The sequence below is a fragment of the Zonotrichia albicollis genome, chromosome 18, assembly GCF_047830755.1.
Source record: "Zonotrichia albicollis isolate bZonAlb1 chromosome 18, bZonAlb1.hap1, whole genome shotgun sequence".
NCBI classification, from domain to species: domain Eukaryota; kingdom Metazoa; phylum Chordata; class Aves; order Passeriformes; family Passerellidae; genus Zonotrichia; species Zonotrichia albicollis.
Genome location: NC_133836.1, coordinates 9,971,082 through 9,987,933, shown reverse-complemented (window position 1 = coordinate 9,987,933; position 16,852 = coordinate 9,971,082). Strand labels below are relative to the sequence as shown.

Below are 16,852 nucleotides of genomic sequence, written 5' to 3'. Positions count from 1 at the left end.
TGAGTTCCCTGTTAATTGATTTGTAATGGAATTCTCCCCAAGCTCCCTTCAGAGGCCAGGGCAAACTGGATGCAGCAGCAGGCTGCTCATTTTAGTGAGTCAAGGCTGCTTCACCCCAGGAGCTGAAGGATGTTCAGGGTTCTGTCCTCACTGTGAGCTCCTTACGAGCCTCTTTGGTGCCACTGGTTAATTACAAAGGACTCCATCAATTCTCTCAATCAGTCCAGACTAAGTGCATACTCTGGCATTATTGTACTCCTATGGGTATGGAAGAAGAAAAAAGGCTGCTAACTCCTGATATTTGGCTGTATAATCAAAAATACCTCTTACATGAGAAATCTTTGTTTATGTATATCCAAGTTTTTACCCCTATAATAATGCAGGCTCATCTGAGTCAGCTGCTAAGATTCTTCACTCACCTTTATCTTGACTGTAAGCACAAGGTTCAAGGGATTTTTAGCTTGATAAAATGGAATTGTTGACTGCTTGGGAGGTTAAAACCTCTACACCATGTAGAACATACAAAATAATACATGGATTCCTTGTCTTACATATTTTCTGATTCAGGAAATGTGTTATAGCAGATCCTGACTTGAAGCATTGTTTTAATTCAAACTTGGATAATTTCTCTTAATTATGAGGCTCTTTCCACCAGCCATCCAGTATTCCTGGATGTCTCCTATCAAGCCAAGAGCCATGCCCAGACTTAAGGATACATGGAAAAAAAATGGCTTGAAACCTGATGTGATCAGATTGCAGGGAAAAAGGCAGGAGCTGCCTGCCTGATATGGAGCATTCCAGAACCCAAACAGCCCTTTGAGATGTGCAGTTGGCAAAATAATGCCCAAAGACCCTTGAAGCCTGCAGAGTCACATTTAAAACAAACTCTGGGCATTGCAGGCACGTGCTGGGCAGGTGATGTCCTGCAGGATCTGTAACTGATGCCCCTTGTTTTATAGGACAGTGAGCATGGATCAAACCTGAGTAGGAAGATGGACAGTCTGGGCAGCAACCATTCCATCCCCAGCATGTCTGTGAGCACAGGCAGCCAGAGCAGCAGTGTGAGCAGCATGCAGGAGGTCCTGGATGAGAGCAGCCCTGAGCTGGTCATGATGCATAGTGACGAGAGCACCATTAATTCCACCTCCTCCGTTGTTCACAAGAAGGTACGTGTGCCCTGCTGCTCTGTGCTGAGAGCAGGAGCTGCTGCTGGCCTTGCCAGAGTCAACTTCTGTGGGGTTTTTGTCTTTAAATCATCTAAAGAACCTCTGCCCATGAAAAGAGGTTGGTACTCAAGGAGCTGTCAGTGCCTAGGCAGGGTCACCCAGGCTCCCCGCATGCCCAGCTCTGCATGTGCACCTCTTCCTCTGCTTGGGACATCCTTGGGAATGCTCTGTGTTGGTCCTGGCAGCCAAGCTAACCCTCTGCCAGGCACAGTGTGTGATTCAAACCTGCCTGCACCTGGATTTCCCTGGTGAGGAGTGGAAGTGTGCAGAGCTTTGGACCCTTCCCACCAGGTACGTTTGGAGTCGAGTCCCGCTCGATGCTTTCCTGCTGCTTTGCTGCATGCTGTGATCTGATGCCTTTCCTTTCCCTAGGGCTGGATCTCGAGCTGAGGTTGTCTAGCTGAAAGCCAGCATCTCATCACCACTGTTTGTCTGACTAAAATGGTTTTGGCTTGGCCTTGGCAGTGTCACTTGCTAGTGGGCAGCAAAATGTAGGTTGGTTGTGTTGGTTTCGTTTGCAAGGAACTTCAAAGTGTACTTGTGCTTTTTGCCAGAGGAGCTAAAACATTGCAGCAGCATTAAAAGTATGAATTTCTTGTTTGTAAGGTTACAGTAAGGATTGGTTGTAACTAACTAAATATTTGTAAGCAGTTTTTCCTCCTGAAGTGCAGAGTTTGTGATGTTGAGTATTAAGAACTGTTGAAACATTTTGTCTTCAACACAACATGGTCTTACATATTTAAAGATACTGGCAGAGAAGTTGCAAAGGTTTTAGGGGTTTGCCTCTTTCCTAAAGACAATTCACAGCATCTTTAGAGAAGATTGTTTATTCAGAAAGGTGAAATTAAGGTGTTATGTACCAAATGCCAGCCCGTGGAACTGTCCTGAATGAAGAGCAGCACCACTGATGGATGTTCTGGGTGGTTGTGATTGGAGTTCTCTCTTATTTTGTGTAGGCTTTCAAAAGGTGTGTTAACTTTAATTTCACTTTATTAAGTAGCCATATTTTCTTGTGCATTAAAATGGAAGTTTGGGGGACTGATTTACAGAGAATTCATAGGTTATAATCACTGCTCAGAGTTGTTATATTTGATAAAAACAAAACACGAGCTGCTCCCAGCAGACACAAATGGCATTTGTGAAAGGAGTGGAGTTCCTGCTTGTTTTAAAACTAATATTTTTTTAATGGTTGTGTGACACTTGTAAAGTATAAATACAGCATTTCTGATGCTGTAAATTCAGTCCTCCTAGACTTATGTGTAGGATGCACAAAGAGGACACCACATGCAAGTTTTAATCTGGTTTGAAAAAACCCAGTGTCTTGCACACTTGTAACTCAAGTATTATAAAAGAAATCCCCTCTAGATCACTGAACACAGGTGTTTTGGGGTAATTTTGGGAGCAGAAAACCCAGGTCTGCACTGATGGTCTTCACAAAACAGTTAATGATTGGCTGGGACTGCTGATCCTTGGAGAAGATTCCTTCTTCATTGGAAAATGTTCTCTTCTGCTGTATGTAATTCATAAAGCAGATTTGGACTCTGCATAGCAGGGCATATTCCAGTCTGTAAATGTATTGTTTTAATTTAGTACACTATTTTTAATCTTTGTTACTTTGGGGAATGGAATTTTAAATGGAAAACTGCTTCACGTGTGTATTAATACATGTGAAGAGACTAAAATTGGAGCTGGACATGTCAGGGGGATTTATATCCACATACATCCCACTTTATTTTCAAGGTAAAATTCCTTGTTCTGCCAAGATTTCAGTTTGTCTTTGTGCTTTAATTGCATTTCTGGAAGCTGGGATGAAGCTGAGTTTTGGGTATCACTCTGGAGCCCCTCACAAACACAATGGAAGGAGCCTGGGGTTCAAGTTTAATTTAAGCTCTTGTTTTGCATTTAATGAGCCTTTAAAGGCTAAAAAGAAAACACTGATGAACATAAACAGCATTTTGTGGATACAGGGTCACGTGTGAGATGGTTTTGACATGGGTGAATTCAAAAGTGTTGTATAAAATTGTGTTATTCCACAACTGTGCTAATGAACAACCTCCAGATTGTGGAAAGTGTCCAAGAAGGCAAAATGGTTTGGAGTGTTGATATTTTCTATGGCTCAGAGCTCTAAAATGTCAGAGCCCTTCTGGTGTTTTGGGCCACAGCCCCAGAATGTCTCATGCAGGTAAAATGCAGGAGGAGTCTGTGGTGTGTGAGATTCTCAGTGCTCTCCTGGTGTGGAGAGCCAGGCTGGGCTGGCCTGCAGGAAACCAGGAGCTCCTGTCAGATAACTCTGTTTAATATTTGAGAATGATTTTGTCCTGGCAATGTCCCAGCCAAATTGCCCCCTTGTTTGGATCATCCCTGGGTGCTGCTTGGCTGGGAGCAGCCTCAGCATCTGTCCTGTGACCCACCCTGAGGCAGAGGCTTAGGGGAGAGGCTGATGGGGTGAAAGCACTCGTAAACAACTCATTCTCTTTCTTTTTTTTAACAGCTGCTAGTTGGCTGTAACTTCCAAAAATGTTTTGTGGTCACAGGGTAAGTGCAATGACCTGTTGTGATCTGGTTGATTGTCACTGGCTATGCTAGTTGATGGCAGCCAAGGTGCTTTGGGGTTTGCTGCACTTGGGATGAATCCTCTGTGGAAAAAAACCCTCCCACAGCACAGCAGAGCTCCATGGTTTCCATCCTGTGCTTAGAACAAAGGTGACTCCCACCTGTCAGAGTACAGAGTACACCTGTTAGGCTGGAAGAAAAAATAACTAAAATATTGAAAATAATAACAAGCCATAATTGAATGTGGAGCTTTTTGTGTTATTTAGTTTATAGCTGTGTCCTGAACTCCTGGGAGGAAAAATATGGCAATCAAGCAGGAAGCCCATCCTTGGGATCAAACCCTGCTCCCTCAGGAGGACACCTTAATCACCAGCAGATTCTTTTCAGGAAATTCAGATGTCTGGCTTGGATGAGGAAGTTTTCTTTGCCCTTCTGCAGGTTGGTGAGCTCCTCCATGTACATCTCAGTGTGTCCAGTGTTAGAACTCTCTTCTGAATACATTAAATAACTCTGTTACTCCATCAAAGGCCATCCATGCTTATGGATACACATTGTCACCTCCATCTCCCTTCAGGAATTTTCAGTTTTTGAGAGCTGAAGAGTAAGTGACAGTTCTGATACAAACCCAATTGTACCTGAGAGCCCCAAAAAATGACTAAATGGGGCTGGGAGTAAAACTCCAAATACACTGTGCTTCAAACACACATAACCCAGATTTTATAATCAGATAAATATCAGTTAATTCATTTTAAAAATGAGGATAAAGATTTTTGGCTCCCAGAGTAAGACAATATAGTGAGTATAGGCATCAGCTGGTGCATCAGAGAGGTTTTGTCACCTGTTTTGTTCAGCCATGTGGGCACAGGTGGCTTCCCAGAAATATTATTTCATTGTCCTCAATGAATTTATTATTATTTTATTTCTGCCAAACTATAATAATAAGGTGTTGTAATATTTTAATCTAAACAAAAAGCCAGTACAATATTGGTTTTTTCCAATTGCAGTACTCAGCTGTTGCTGTTTCTTGCTTCAATCTTAAAATCATCAGGGCTTTCTGAAACTTGGCCAGTAAAATGTCAGGGAAAACTTGTGATTAAGATCTGGTTTATAACAGAAAGATGGAAGAAAAATCTTTGTAGTTGATCATCACAAATTCTCACCCAATGTCTGCAATAATAAAGTACCTTTACAATAACTGCTGCAACTTGAGTGACTTCCCAGATCCTGTAAATTAACCTGTGCACATCTCCTGTTGCTGCTGCAATTAATTTCAGCATTTGTGGGGAATTTTGTGCATGGAGAGAGCTTAAACCTCCCTGTTGATTATCAAGGCACTTAATGCAGTGTATTAAGACAAATGGTGCCACATGGTTGTTTTCCTTGCTCTTTAAATTCCTAGAAAGCACAAAGGGGTTTGCTGCAATTCCATGGAAGCCCTTAGTGTGGCTTGGGAATTGCCTTTCCTGTTTGTCTAGGAGACTGGCAGCAGTTAATGACTCCTCCTGTGTTTCTGGAGATTTTATTTGGTGTGAATAGCAAAAACTCCAATGGGAAAGGGAATGTTCCTCCTGGGGAGAAGGTGGAGGTGTCCCAGCTTTGGTTTGGGCAGAATTTGGATGGGAAAGGCCTTTTTTCAGTGAGGAGAAGGATGAAAAGGCAGTGTGTGGTAGAACTGGGGTGGGACTGGGAGCAAAATCCACTCTGTGTGGGATTTTGAGCTCGTGGCTTGACACAAACTCATTGTGAGGGCTCAGAAAGTTCACCAGGAGCAGCCATTCAGATCCAGCTGGGAGCACCACTGGAAGCTCCACCAGCTCCTCTCACATAATTCTGTTTAATATTTGAGAATGGTTTTGTCCTGGCAATGTCCCAGCCAAATCCCCCCTTTGTTTGGATCAACCTAAAGACTGTTTATGTGGATGATACAGTCAGAAGAACAAATTATTCCTTGAGTAGGAAGCTGAAGATTCTGGATTGTTGGCCCTGAACAAAAGGATTTTAATGAGTGAGTTGTGAGCTGAGCATGCCTAAAGTTGCATCCTTAAGGTAAATATTGCAAAAAAACCCACTGAAAACAGGTGGGAAATGAAATGTATGTAGAAGATACATTACTTTAAAAACAAACCAGGGTTTGAAATGCAGATTTGGGGTGAGAGGTACCCTGACCCAAACTTGGTGAGTTTCTGGGATGCCTTCAGTCAGATTTTATTTATTGGGTGCCACGAGCTGAGGTACAATTTTGTGTTTTAGTTTCTCACACATCTGAAGCTAAAAGTTGGAAACAAAATTTCTTTATCTGTGCCAACAGTTGCAACTGCAGTGTCTCTTATCAAGTTTTTGGAAGAAGAATTTTGTTTTAAAATAAAAGTAGCAAAATTCTGTTTCTCTAGATTTGTAAGGAGATGTTTGTCTTTGCCATCAGTCACCTCATCTGAGAAAGGCTGATGGAGATGTGGCTGCTCATAGATTTATTTCTTTTACCAGCTGAGTTTTTTGTCCCCTTGAAATTGGTCCTTTGGCTTGCTCAGTTGCAAAGGAATTTTCCCATTCCTTGCCCAGCTGAGTTTGAAGTGCAGAATGTGGATAATTCACATTCCTGAAGGGCAATTTAATTCTGCTCTGAGCTTCTCATGTGCACTGAGGTAACCAGAGATCCCATAAAACAAGGCCAGGGTGACACTCTGCCCTCTAAAAATCCACCTCTTGGATAACAAAAAGTAAATCACAGATTCATTTTCCAGTAGAAAAAGCAATTACAACTTAAACTTGTTATTGTAGGTGATGTTTTGGAGCATTCTGGAAAGTCTGAATGCCCATTTAAAATGTTGGGGTTTTTTTTCAGTGATTTGCAGCTTCTCTGGATATTTGCCATACCAGCATAACAGAGAGAAGGAGGATGGTGCAGGGATTGGGGTATTGCTTAGCAGGCTCTGTGCACTCCCAGGTGCTGCTGCAGGCTCTGTGTGTGACCAGGGGTGACATATGTCCTGTCCCAGCTTCATTTCATGGCTGGAGCACAGCACTGGTGGCTCCCGTTGTTTCCTCAGTGGTTCGGGTGGGTTGGTTTGGGGCAGATCTTCACTGCAGGATTTGGGATCCCTCTGGTGAGACAATGAGTCAGAGTAAACTGAGAGATGCTGTTGGACTGTAAATGTTTAATCAGGATCTTCTGGGGATGGCTGTTCCAGAGCCTCACATGTGCCTTTCCCAGGAATGTGGGCAAGTCCAAGAGCTCTGCCCATCGCACCAGCATGCACAAGTTGGAAATCTGAGATCTGCCCAATTTTCAGTGATTTCTCTTGTGGTCTCACTGCCTTTCCTGTCAGTGCCACAAATGCCCAGTATAAGGATGTCCAATATAAAATAAAACTGCAACTTTTGTGACTCTCCATATCTCTGTGGAGGACTGTCCTTTTTAGCTGTTTTGGCTCATTCTGTGTGCCTTGTGTGGGTGTAGAGGAGCTGGTGCAGGCTTGGCTCTGTGCTGGCCTTGGGCACCAAACAAAGGGAAAGGTGAGCATGGACTGGAAGTGCTCAAAAGGAAGGATAAGGAAAGGTTTTGGGGTAAAAACACTTTTAATCAATGTGGAGTTCAGCTCTTAATATCAGCATTTCTGCACCTAATTGGCTTTTGCTTGAACCCATTTCCAGAATCCTATTGAAAAGGGCTGAGTGTGTGTGGGTGTGGGTAAGAAGCAACTGGAAATGGAGGCCAGCAGAGGAGAAAACCAGGTGTCTGTGGGGTGGGAAAGGAGCATGGGGATGACAGCAGTGTCCTGATGGAGACACCATTCCATGGCTTCTCCCTGTGGGGCTCTCTGACCTTCCTGGTGTCTGCTGGGCCATGGCAGGGTGGCAAAGCTGCTCCTGCTCATGGAGGCAGCTCTTCCCCGCAAGGGCTTTCTAGGCACTGCCAGCCTTTATTTTGCACCCCAAAGAACTGGAAACTCGATTTAATTCAGGAAGAACCTCAGTCTTCCTGGGAGGATTTAGGAGCTGGAGGTTGAGGGTGGGACTCATGGCACTGGTGGGTGCCAGTGTGGCCGGGCAGGAGCGGGGTGTGCCAGGTGTCCAGAGGCTGCTCCATCCCCAGGGTGCAGCCTGCAGGTGTGCTGACTGTTGGCACTCACCATTCCCACTGGGAAAATCGTGGTGGTGTGGTTTTTTTGCTGGTGTTTCTGAGGAGGGTTTCTCCTGGAGCTTTGTTCCACTCCCAAATTTGCCTGTGCCGTTTGGGAAAGGCAGAGCCTTGCCAGGGAGCTGAGGGGAAGCTGCACCGGGAACCATTCCTGCTAAAACCTGGGAGCTGTTGCTTTAAAAAGAAAAAAAAAAAAAAATCCTTTGTGGGCTGTGGAGAGAAAGTGCTAGAACTGTGCAGGATCATGACTGGAAAGCAGGATCCCTGAGTGGTCACGGAGGCTTTCCTGGTGCTCTCCAGCCTGCCGTGGATTTAGCCAGGATGCTGGTCCCCCACAGCAGATAGCAAACGAGGGACAAAGAAACCCTATCGAGGGCACGGCGCTGGGCAAAGGGAATGAGGCAGGATGTTGCTGTGGTGTTAAAAGGGAACAGGATCTCCGTGCCTAGACATGGGAATCACGTTTTCACCGGGATCGCTGGCTTGCAGTGCTTGAACCCGACCTTCCCGAGGACTCGGATCGCCCTGCTCCGCTTCCTGCTCCCGCCTCGCTTCTTTCTGGCACATATGTAATACTGGAGGTTTAAAAAAAAAAAAAAAAAAGAGATTAAAAAAAAAAAAAAAAAGGCAGCCCGATCCAGGGATTCAGAGGCATCCTGATCAGCTGACGCGCCGAGCCGAGCTGCAATGTGTTGCTTATTCATTTTGTACGGTGGGAGCTGCCGGGGCTAAGCAGAGAGCTGAACTATGCCTCTCCTACAGCCGCGCTTGTGCAGACAGAGGGGTGAGAGAGAGGCAGCCGCCGCGGGAAGAGCACAGCCGGACTTTCTCCTTGTTTTTATCCATTTCTGCAGGATCATGTATTTATAAGGGATGAGGTGGGCCACAGGGATCGCAGGCCTGAGGTGCGGCCTACCCAGTCAGTGCAGAATCAGGCCCTCCACTACCGGAACCGAGAGCGCTTTGCCACAATCAAATCAGCATCTTTGGTAAGAGCCCCCATCCCACCCCACCCCATCCCACCCCACCCCGCTCCCCAGCCCCTCGCTGCCATCCCTCCGTGCTGTTGGTGCTGTTGGCATAGCAACTGGATATTGCACTGAAAGAGATTTTACCTCTATGTGTGTGTGTGTGTGAGATGTAAATGTGAAATGTGTTTAATTTCTCGGTGCATTTCCAGGGTGAGATAGCCCACCTTCCTGGGTGAAGTTAATATCATCTTCATTTCCCACCCCACCCCTCCATTTCCCACCTGTCCCTTTTGTTAATATATTTATCTGCATGTGCATAAAGAGTGTGTGAGGGGTGTGAGAGCTGCTGGAACGCCGTGGAGATGCAGATGGGTTTGGGAACAATAAGATCGCTGCTGCCCGCCCTGAGCTGCTGCCTGGTGGTTTTTTTTATTTTTTTTATTTCATTCATTCATTTATTTCAAGCAATGTACCGTGTCTGCATTTTGCAGCCTGATCCTTTGGAAGGATTGCTGGGCTGCGATAAGGGAGAGAGAGACAGAGGGGGTTTACAGCGGGCTGTGGGCTTACAAAGGGGAGGGGGATGGGATGAATCCATCAAGATTTGTACTATTGCAAATGTGATTGCTGTGGATGCCTTTGTAGTAGGGAAAGGGGTGTGTGCCGGAAGAGTTAGTTGTGTGCCGCCTCCCCCACCCCGCATCCACCGGGCTGGGAGCAGCATTTCCAGGGACAGCAGTGAAAAATGGCCCTTCAGAGGGAAAACCAATGTGCTGTTCGATATTTCAGCCCGCTGGTATTAGAGGTCAGATGGACGGGGAGCGTTAGAGAGTCCCCACGGTTTGGCCATGGCACTCGCTCAGTGCTATGACATCATCCTGGACCAACCCCGAAATGACACCAGCGAGCCCTCCCCTTCCCGCTCCTCCTGCCTCCACCATGGGGGTTCTCCTTCCAGACCACCATTTCTGCATCCCCAGAACCGCTTCCCACTCCTTCCTGCGTGCTCAGGGCACGGGCTGTGCCTCTCTGTGTGTGTGTGTGTGAGACCACAGCTGAAGGTGCTGACTGGAGGCAAGCAGCAGTGCCAGCAGCACAAATTTTTTCTGTGTGATTGTGGCTGCTGCTGTTAAAATCTAAAACGATGCTGTGGCATTCAGGCTTCTGCCCAGATGCTTCCTGGGAGCATCTGAATCCCATTTTTTGCAGGTGTATTTCTGGGTGCCCACACCCTGAGTGCCCCCCAGGCTGGTGTCCCCTGCTCCCCCCAGTTTAAAGTGACCTAGAAATGTGTGTGTTAGAGGACTTCATGCAGCACACCTGACAGGGGCAGGATCCCTGCTCTCCTGGAGACCCTCTGCCCTGGGAATTTTTCCTTTTTGTATGTGTCTGTGTTTTCACTCAGTGTAGTGCCAGCTCTTCTACTGCCTGCACTGAGCAGATAAAAGTGGGACCCAGTTAGGTTGGCTGGAGGGCAGAAATAATGAATGACTCATGTATCATACTCCAGACATACAATTTCATTGATAAATTGATATGTGTGATGAATATATTCATGTTCTTTTACTCCCTGTGCAAAGCTGCTGCACGTTGTGGCCTGCCTCGAGCAGCGGAGCCCAGAGCTCCTGTCCTCCCTGGAAATGTCACCCCTGGGCTGCTGGGGTGGCTTGAAGGGATTGCATGGCCAGGCCCCTTTGGGAGCCAATGGAAATATGGGCTGTGAGGGACTCCCTGAGCTCTGGGGAACACAGCTGATATCCCAAGGTCACTCCTCAATCCCATGGCAGCCTCCTGTGGGGCTGGGATTGCGTCTGCCTTCATTCCTTACTCACTTGGGTTTGCTGAATCTCTCTGCTTCAGTGACCAAGTGATGATAAAGATAAAATTCATTGTGGGTGGGGAAGATGGAAAGCTTTTTGGAGAGCTTTTTTGGGTTTTCTGTGGAACATGCTCTGTAATCCCCATTATTCACACACATCTCCCTTTCCCAGTGGAGAGGGAAGATCCCAACACACCAACCTGGGCACTCCAGGAGGTGTTGGTGTGTCCCTGCTTCTGAGGCTGTGTGGTGGGGCAGAACTGACCCTGAGTTTGCCACAGAAATATTTCATGGGGATGAGCTTTCCCTTTGATAATCTTCCATTCCCACCTCTTCATGTGGCAAAATGGAAATCCAGGGGGGAAAAATAAAAGTTTAAACCCATTGCACAGAACCAGGGTGCCAGTGCTTGTGTTGGAGCACTTTTTATCACAGTGCCTAGATGATGTCTGTGGGAGAGGTGCTGGATGCTCCTCTGGCCAAGGGAGAGCATCTTCCTGCTTCCCTGCCCAATATTTATGGGAAGGGCAAGGTCAGCCATGGAGCCAACACAGGGAGAAAGACCTGAACATGCCTGGAATTTGTAGTGCAAACCCAGAAATTCAGGCTTTATTCATCTCTCTGTGTTAATTTACTCTTTCAGTGGCAGCTGGAACAGATTTTTCTGTGTGAATGGGTGCCCAAGGTCCCACAGGGGTTGAAAACAAGCAAACCAGCAAGCTCTGATGGTTCCCTACATGCTGGCTGCTTCCCATTGCTGGGAACATCTTCCTGCACAGAAAGGTTGTGCAGCTGGGAGCATCAGGTGGCCTGTATTGCAGAGAATCAAAAATGGGAGTTCTGGCCCCAAATTCAGTTCTATGGGGTGATATTGGGGTGTTAAAGCTTCCTTTCATGGGATTGGCGGAAATCCACCCCCAACACTGAGACCAGGGCAGTGTTTGTAGAAGAAAAGCACCAAGCCTGGGGCTGTTCACTCCACAGCTGTTCCTCCTGGTGCAGTCCAGGTTCTAGGGCACTCAAGTCCTTGCTCTTCTCCCCATAGATCAGGATATTGTAGATGGAGGTAAGACTGGCATTCCTAAAGGCAATCCCAAATTCAGGTTGGATCTCTTTCCAAAAACAAGCTGAAGCAGTTCAGGGAGTGCAGAGGTCACAGAGGAACTTGTGTTAGACAGCTGAGCACTCCAGGTGACCCAGTGGTTTAGAGAGTGATTCCCTTGCCCTGGCACTCTGCAAAGGCATCATGTGAATATGAGAGAAACTGGACAGATCTCCAGAGAAAACAGCCAAATGAACTCTCCACAAAGAAACAGGCTGTGGATATCCTCTTTAGAGTCTTGCAGTAGTGCTTTAATATTGCTCAGATTAAAGAAAATCATGAAAATCAGCAAATGTGAGTAAGAAAGATGAAGGAGCTTAACTTAGGTCATAATTCAATCAGCAATTTTAGTAGTCATTTTTTCCTGGACCACTTTTCTCTTTAATCAGTTTTGTGTGGTTACAGTAACCATCACTCACCTGGAGCAGTGGTGGAAAATACCCTGCATATTTCTGCTGTTGGAATAAAAGTTGCCATCTGAAATGGAGACCAGGCACTTACATCTCCATATTATTTCTCAGATTATCAGTGATCCATAAATTAAAAGTTACAACCAGGAATCTCTTGAAGCTCAGCAAGCTGTTGTTGGAAAAGGAGGGCAGAGGTTCTGCATGTTGATGAGGCTACACCTCTCAGTGTTTTCAAGGGAAAGCTTTTTTTGAATCTCTTCAGAGATGCATTGATCTGCACTTGTGGGTGTCTTTCAAGCTTGACCCCTTAGCTCCCCCCTTCCTCGTGCATCTCCTCAACAGCTGCTTTTGCAGTTTTCAAAGGCAATGATCAAGTAGTTAAAACTTGATAGAATCCCAGAGTGGGGTGGGTTGGAAAGGATCTTAAAGCCCATCTCATTCCACCCCTGCTTGGGCAGAGACACCTTCCACCATCCCAGGCTGCTCCCAGCCCTGTCCAGCCTGAACTTGGGCACTGCCAGGGATCCAGGGGCACACAGCTGCTCTGGGCACCCTCATGGGGAAGGATTCCTCCCTCACATCTGTGACATCTCATTCCACAGAAGGATCAGGCAGTGAGGGCTCTATCAAAGGCCTTGGTGTTCTCTTTGAAATCCAAATGCCAGCAGAAGAATGATGTGATCCCTTGTGGGCCTGCAGAGCCAAGTGTCTGTGTCCATGGGAGCAGCATTCCCTGGATGTGGCCAGGAAAATGGCACCTTCCCATGGAGCTGTTCCCTCTTCTGCTGGAGCTTTGGTGTTTCATTCCAGAGGGTTGAGTTTCTCCCAATGGACTCATTGGCTGCTTCCTTTGTAGACCTTTCCTCTAAAAGTTTGGACTTGTTCTTTCTCATCTCCTCTGCTGTGAGAAGCAGCTGGCAGTGTTTTGCTCAGAGCTTTGCTTCCTCCAGCACAGAGGAGCTTGGAAATTCAGTTATCTACAGGTGAAAACTCCTCTCTTTTAGGAGAGGTTCAGTATCTTGGATAAACAGTGTAGGAAAGGGAACTCTAAACAGCTGCTGGTTTGGAGGAGAAGTTGTGAGCTCAACTTCCTTATGTAAAGCTGAAATCTTGGAGGGGTGAAAGAAAGTTTGGATTTGATGGCAAATGAACTGCCTGTGGGAGTAGGTTGGAAAAGACATCTCTGTTCTCAGTTTTGTGTTTGCCAGAGATGCAGAGAGATAAGAAACTGAGAAAATGTCATACCTTAACGAAAGCTGTTCTGGTTTATTCAGGTTTTTGGTTCTCCTGATGACCTGATTGACTGTTGGGTGCTGCAGGGTGGGCTCCAGGAAACTTTCTGGTGTGAAGGATCCTGACATTTCCTGGTTATATGGAGAACAAATTTTGTAGTTATCACCTTTTGCCTCATCATAATCTGAGGGTTTTTTTGTGGGCTTCTTCTTGAGGGGCAGCTCCAATCTCTGCTTGCTGTGACCTGGGACAGACCCAGGAAATGGCTGGAATTGTGTCAGAGGAGATTGAGGTTGGAGATCAGAAAAGGTTCTTCCCCCAGAGGGTGCTGGGAATGGGCACAGGCCTGAGGCTGCCAGAGCTCCAGGAGCACTTGGATAATGCTTCCAGGCATGCCCAGGGTGGGATTGTTGGGGTGTCTGTCTCCATGATCCTTGTGGGGCCCTTCCCACTCAGGATATTCCAAATAGTGCATGGAGTTCCAAGAGTCCTTGTCTAAGAACACCAGAAAGGTGATTAATGGAACATCCCCATATTTTCTTGTTAAAATGGTTGCTGGAGCTGTTCATTCATTAGGGCTTTAATCTTTAAAACCATAATCCTGGATTCATTCATAGTCTGAAGGACTTCTCTGGCACTGACCTGGGCATGTTCAGTCACTAATGTTCATTTCCTCCACATTTCTGCCACCCCTGAGATCACAGATGTGCAGACTTTGTCTTTGAAGACTGTCCTGAGGAGTGTTGGGCTTGACTGGAGGTTATGGTGATAAATGAAGTCTTTATCATGAGTTTGCTGAACAGAGACACGAAATCCATGAGATGTCCACCAAGTCTGCTGCTCTCCTCTCCCATCTTTAGGATGAGACACTGCTTTTGTTTTCTTCTGACTTTTTAATGTCTCATCTTCTGTTGTGACTGGAAGGCTTTATCAGCTAGGCTTGTAATTAGCAATTGCATCCTATTGTTAGGGATAAATATCCTAGATTTCATGGGAAATCTTTCCCAGATGGAATTCTTGTCACGATAAAGCTGAGCAAAATTGGAAATGGGGTGCAGAGGAGCAGGGAAAAAAAAGGCAAGGATAAAAGTTAATGAGTTTTGCTGTAAATAAAACAAGTGCACATTCTACATCTCATTAGAGATCAGACCAAAGGAGACTGGCAGAGTTGCTGGAGGATCCTTAGATCCATTTTTTTCTTAGGCTCTTGCTGTTTGCTTTGTTCTGCCAAGGTCTGGGAACGGGCTGTGCCGTGCAGAACATCCCATTGCTCACAAAAGGGCTGGGCCCCAAAAATAGCACACCCAGGAAGATCTGGTGCAGCTGGTGGCTCCCAGATCTCCATTTCTCTTCAAGTGCCTGACCAAGGCTGTTCTCTCAGCTGGATGTCACTGAACATGGCAATGGCATGGGTGAAGTGTTGGTGGGCTGCCTGTCTTACCTGGCACCTGTCCTTATCATTAATTGGATTCTCAGAGACATTTTCCTTACCTGGAAGCTTCTGGCAGAGATCTTATTCTTGCTGAACTTGACTGAAATGTGCAGGTTCCTGTGAGTTCTTCCCAACTTCTTCCAAGTGTAGCTGTCCTTGGTACTCTTGGAAAAACCAAGAGCTTTTTGAGCTGTAGCAGAACACAGGGCTGGCTCACAGAGTGTTTGTGTTTTTGTGGTCATTCCCTCAATCCCACATGCTCCTGGTGGCTGCCTTGGATCTGGTTGTGTCTCAAGCATGTACAAGGCTGCTCTGTTGCACCAGGGGCTGAGGTTTATTTAATCCAGCCTGCTTCACAATGACACTTTGAAATTCCTTGCAAGAAGGAATTGGTTTGCCCATCACCACTGGTGGGTGCTCAGCCTCCCTGATCACCCCAAGTGTGACAGGGCTGTGCTCAGGCTGGTTCTTTGGTTCCTCTGCAGTCTTTGGGAGGCTCTTCTTGAGCTCCTCTTCACCCTCCTCCCAAGTCTTGGGGGTCATTTGAACTGAGACAGGTGGCACTTGCCCTCTGCCTTGGCTCACCTCAGTCAGGGTGTTCATCTCTTGATTTTGGAGCTCTGACTTGGCTTCCAGCAAGTGCACTGGGATGGCAGATCCCTAAAGCAGCTGCTCTCCTTTTGAACCTGAACCTTCCCATCTCTACATCTGAACTCCAAAAATCTCCACAGAACTGCCTTCAAATGACAGCAGCACCATGCAGGGGCCAATTTTTTTTGCTGCTGTGGAGGAATCCATCAGGAAGGCTGCAGGAGGGACTCCTGGTTCATAAAGCTTCAGTGATCACCTTCAAAGGCCTGAGCTCTTCACACTTAAGTGGCAAAGCAAAGGTCCCCTTGCACAGATTCAGGGGCTGCAGCTCCACACATGTGCCAAGTTTTTGATTCTCAGATTGTATAAATGATCAGATCTTCATAAGTTCCTGAGACTGTCTTTAAAAAAATAAAAACCAGTCTTGGACACTTTTCTTCTTTTCAAACGGAAGCATCACCATTTGCATTTTCTTCTCAACATTTTTGGCACAGCCTGTTGGTGTTTTTTTTTTTCCTTCCTTTCACATGGATACACTTGGGCATGGAAATGAATGTGGAACTTGTGAGTTTGTTTCAGCTGAGCAGGGTTTAAAATCTGCTTAGACCATCTGATCAATCTTGTTAAGAGCACACAGTTCCCGAACAGCGTTCCCTTGTTAGAAAACTTTCAATTCTGGGAAGGAATGAGCTCAGTCTGCCATCATCTTGAATTTTAAGGGGAAGTTTTGAAGGAGGCTCCTCGTAGCAGAAAATAGATGTTGAGGGGTTGAATTGGCATGGGGTGACTTGAGGAGGAAGGAAAGAATGGGGGTTTGAGGGGGTTCTGGCTGCTTCTTGGGAATCCATGGATCTGAATAAGGTGAATTAGTTGAATCTGAATAAGGATTTGAGTCCTGCATCTGAATAAGGTGTCTGAAGAGTGTTGTCCATTAGCCACCTTTGTTTCCAGATCTCCTTCAGCATGTCCTGGAGTGATAATGATTCCGCAAGTTTTAGCTTTTATATTTTTCAGATTCTGTTCTGCTTTAGTGTCTAAGTCTAGGTTTCATATTAGGGGATGGTGAGTTCTCTTCACAGAACAGGGAGACAGAACAATTCCTTCTGTAGCTGGGGACCAAGGGCTGCAGATCCAGATCTCAGGCCCAAGAGCATAAACAGTGGGGACTGAAGAGAGAAAACAAGAAGGATGGGACTGCATGGGCTAAAGCTTTAATTGGACAATTAACTCAAACATGCAAATGGACCAGAATATATAAAAGTGAGGGATCTCCTGAGCCATCATCCATTGTGTGGCCATTTTGGGTCTGTGCTGCCCAAGGTAGATCTGTTGAGGCCTCTTAATAAATCCCTACTTTATTCTTTAGCTCCATCCAGT

The 16,852-nt window shown here is 46.2% G+C and overlaps 1 protein-coding gene across 6 annotated transcripts in view; it reads left to right on the top strand.

Annotated features, from left to right (window-relative positions):
* The window catches only part of TAOK3 (TAO kinase 3), a 76,529-nt gene that overhangs the window by 51,929 nt on the left and 7,748 nt on the right, over positions 1–16,852 (top strand). For 4 of the 6 annotated variants that reach the window (XM_074554096.1, XM_074554095.1, XM_074554097.1 and 1 more), the window contains 2 exons: positions 960–1,166; positions 8,772–8,906. In XM_074554096.1, coding sequence (XP_074410197.1) covers positions 960–1,166; positions 8,772–8,906 — 342 coding nt within the window. Of the gene's footprint in view, positions 1–959; positions 1,167–8,115; positions 8,487–8,771; positions 8,907–16,852 lie in introns of those variants that run through there. The other 2 variants (XM_074554100.1, XM_074554099.1) reach the window with 2 other exon arrangements.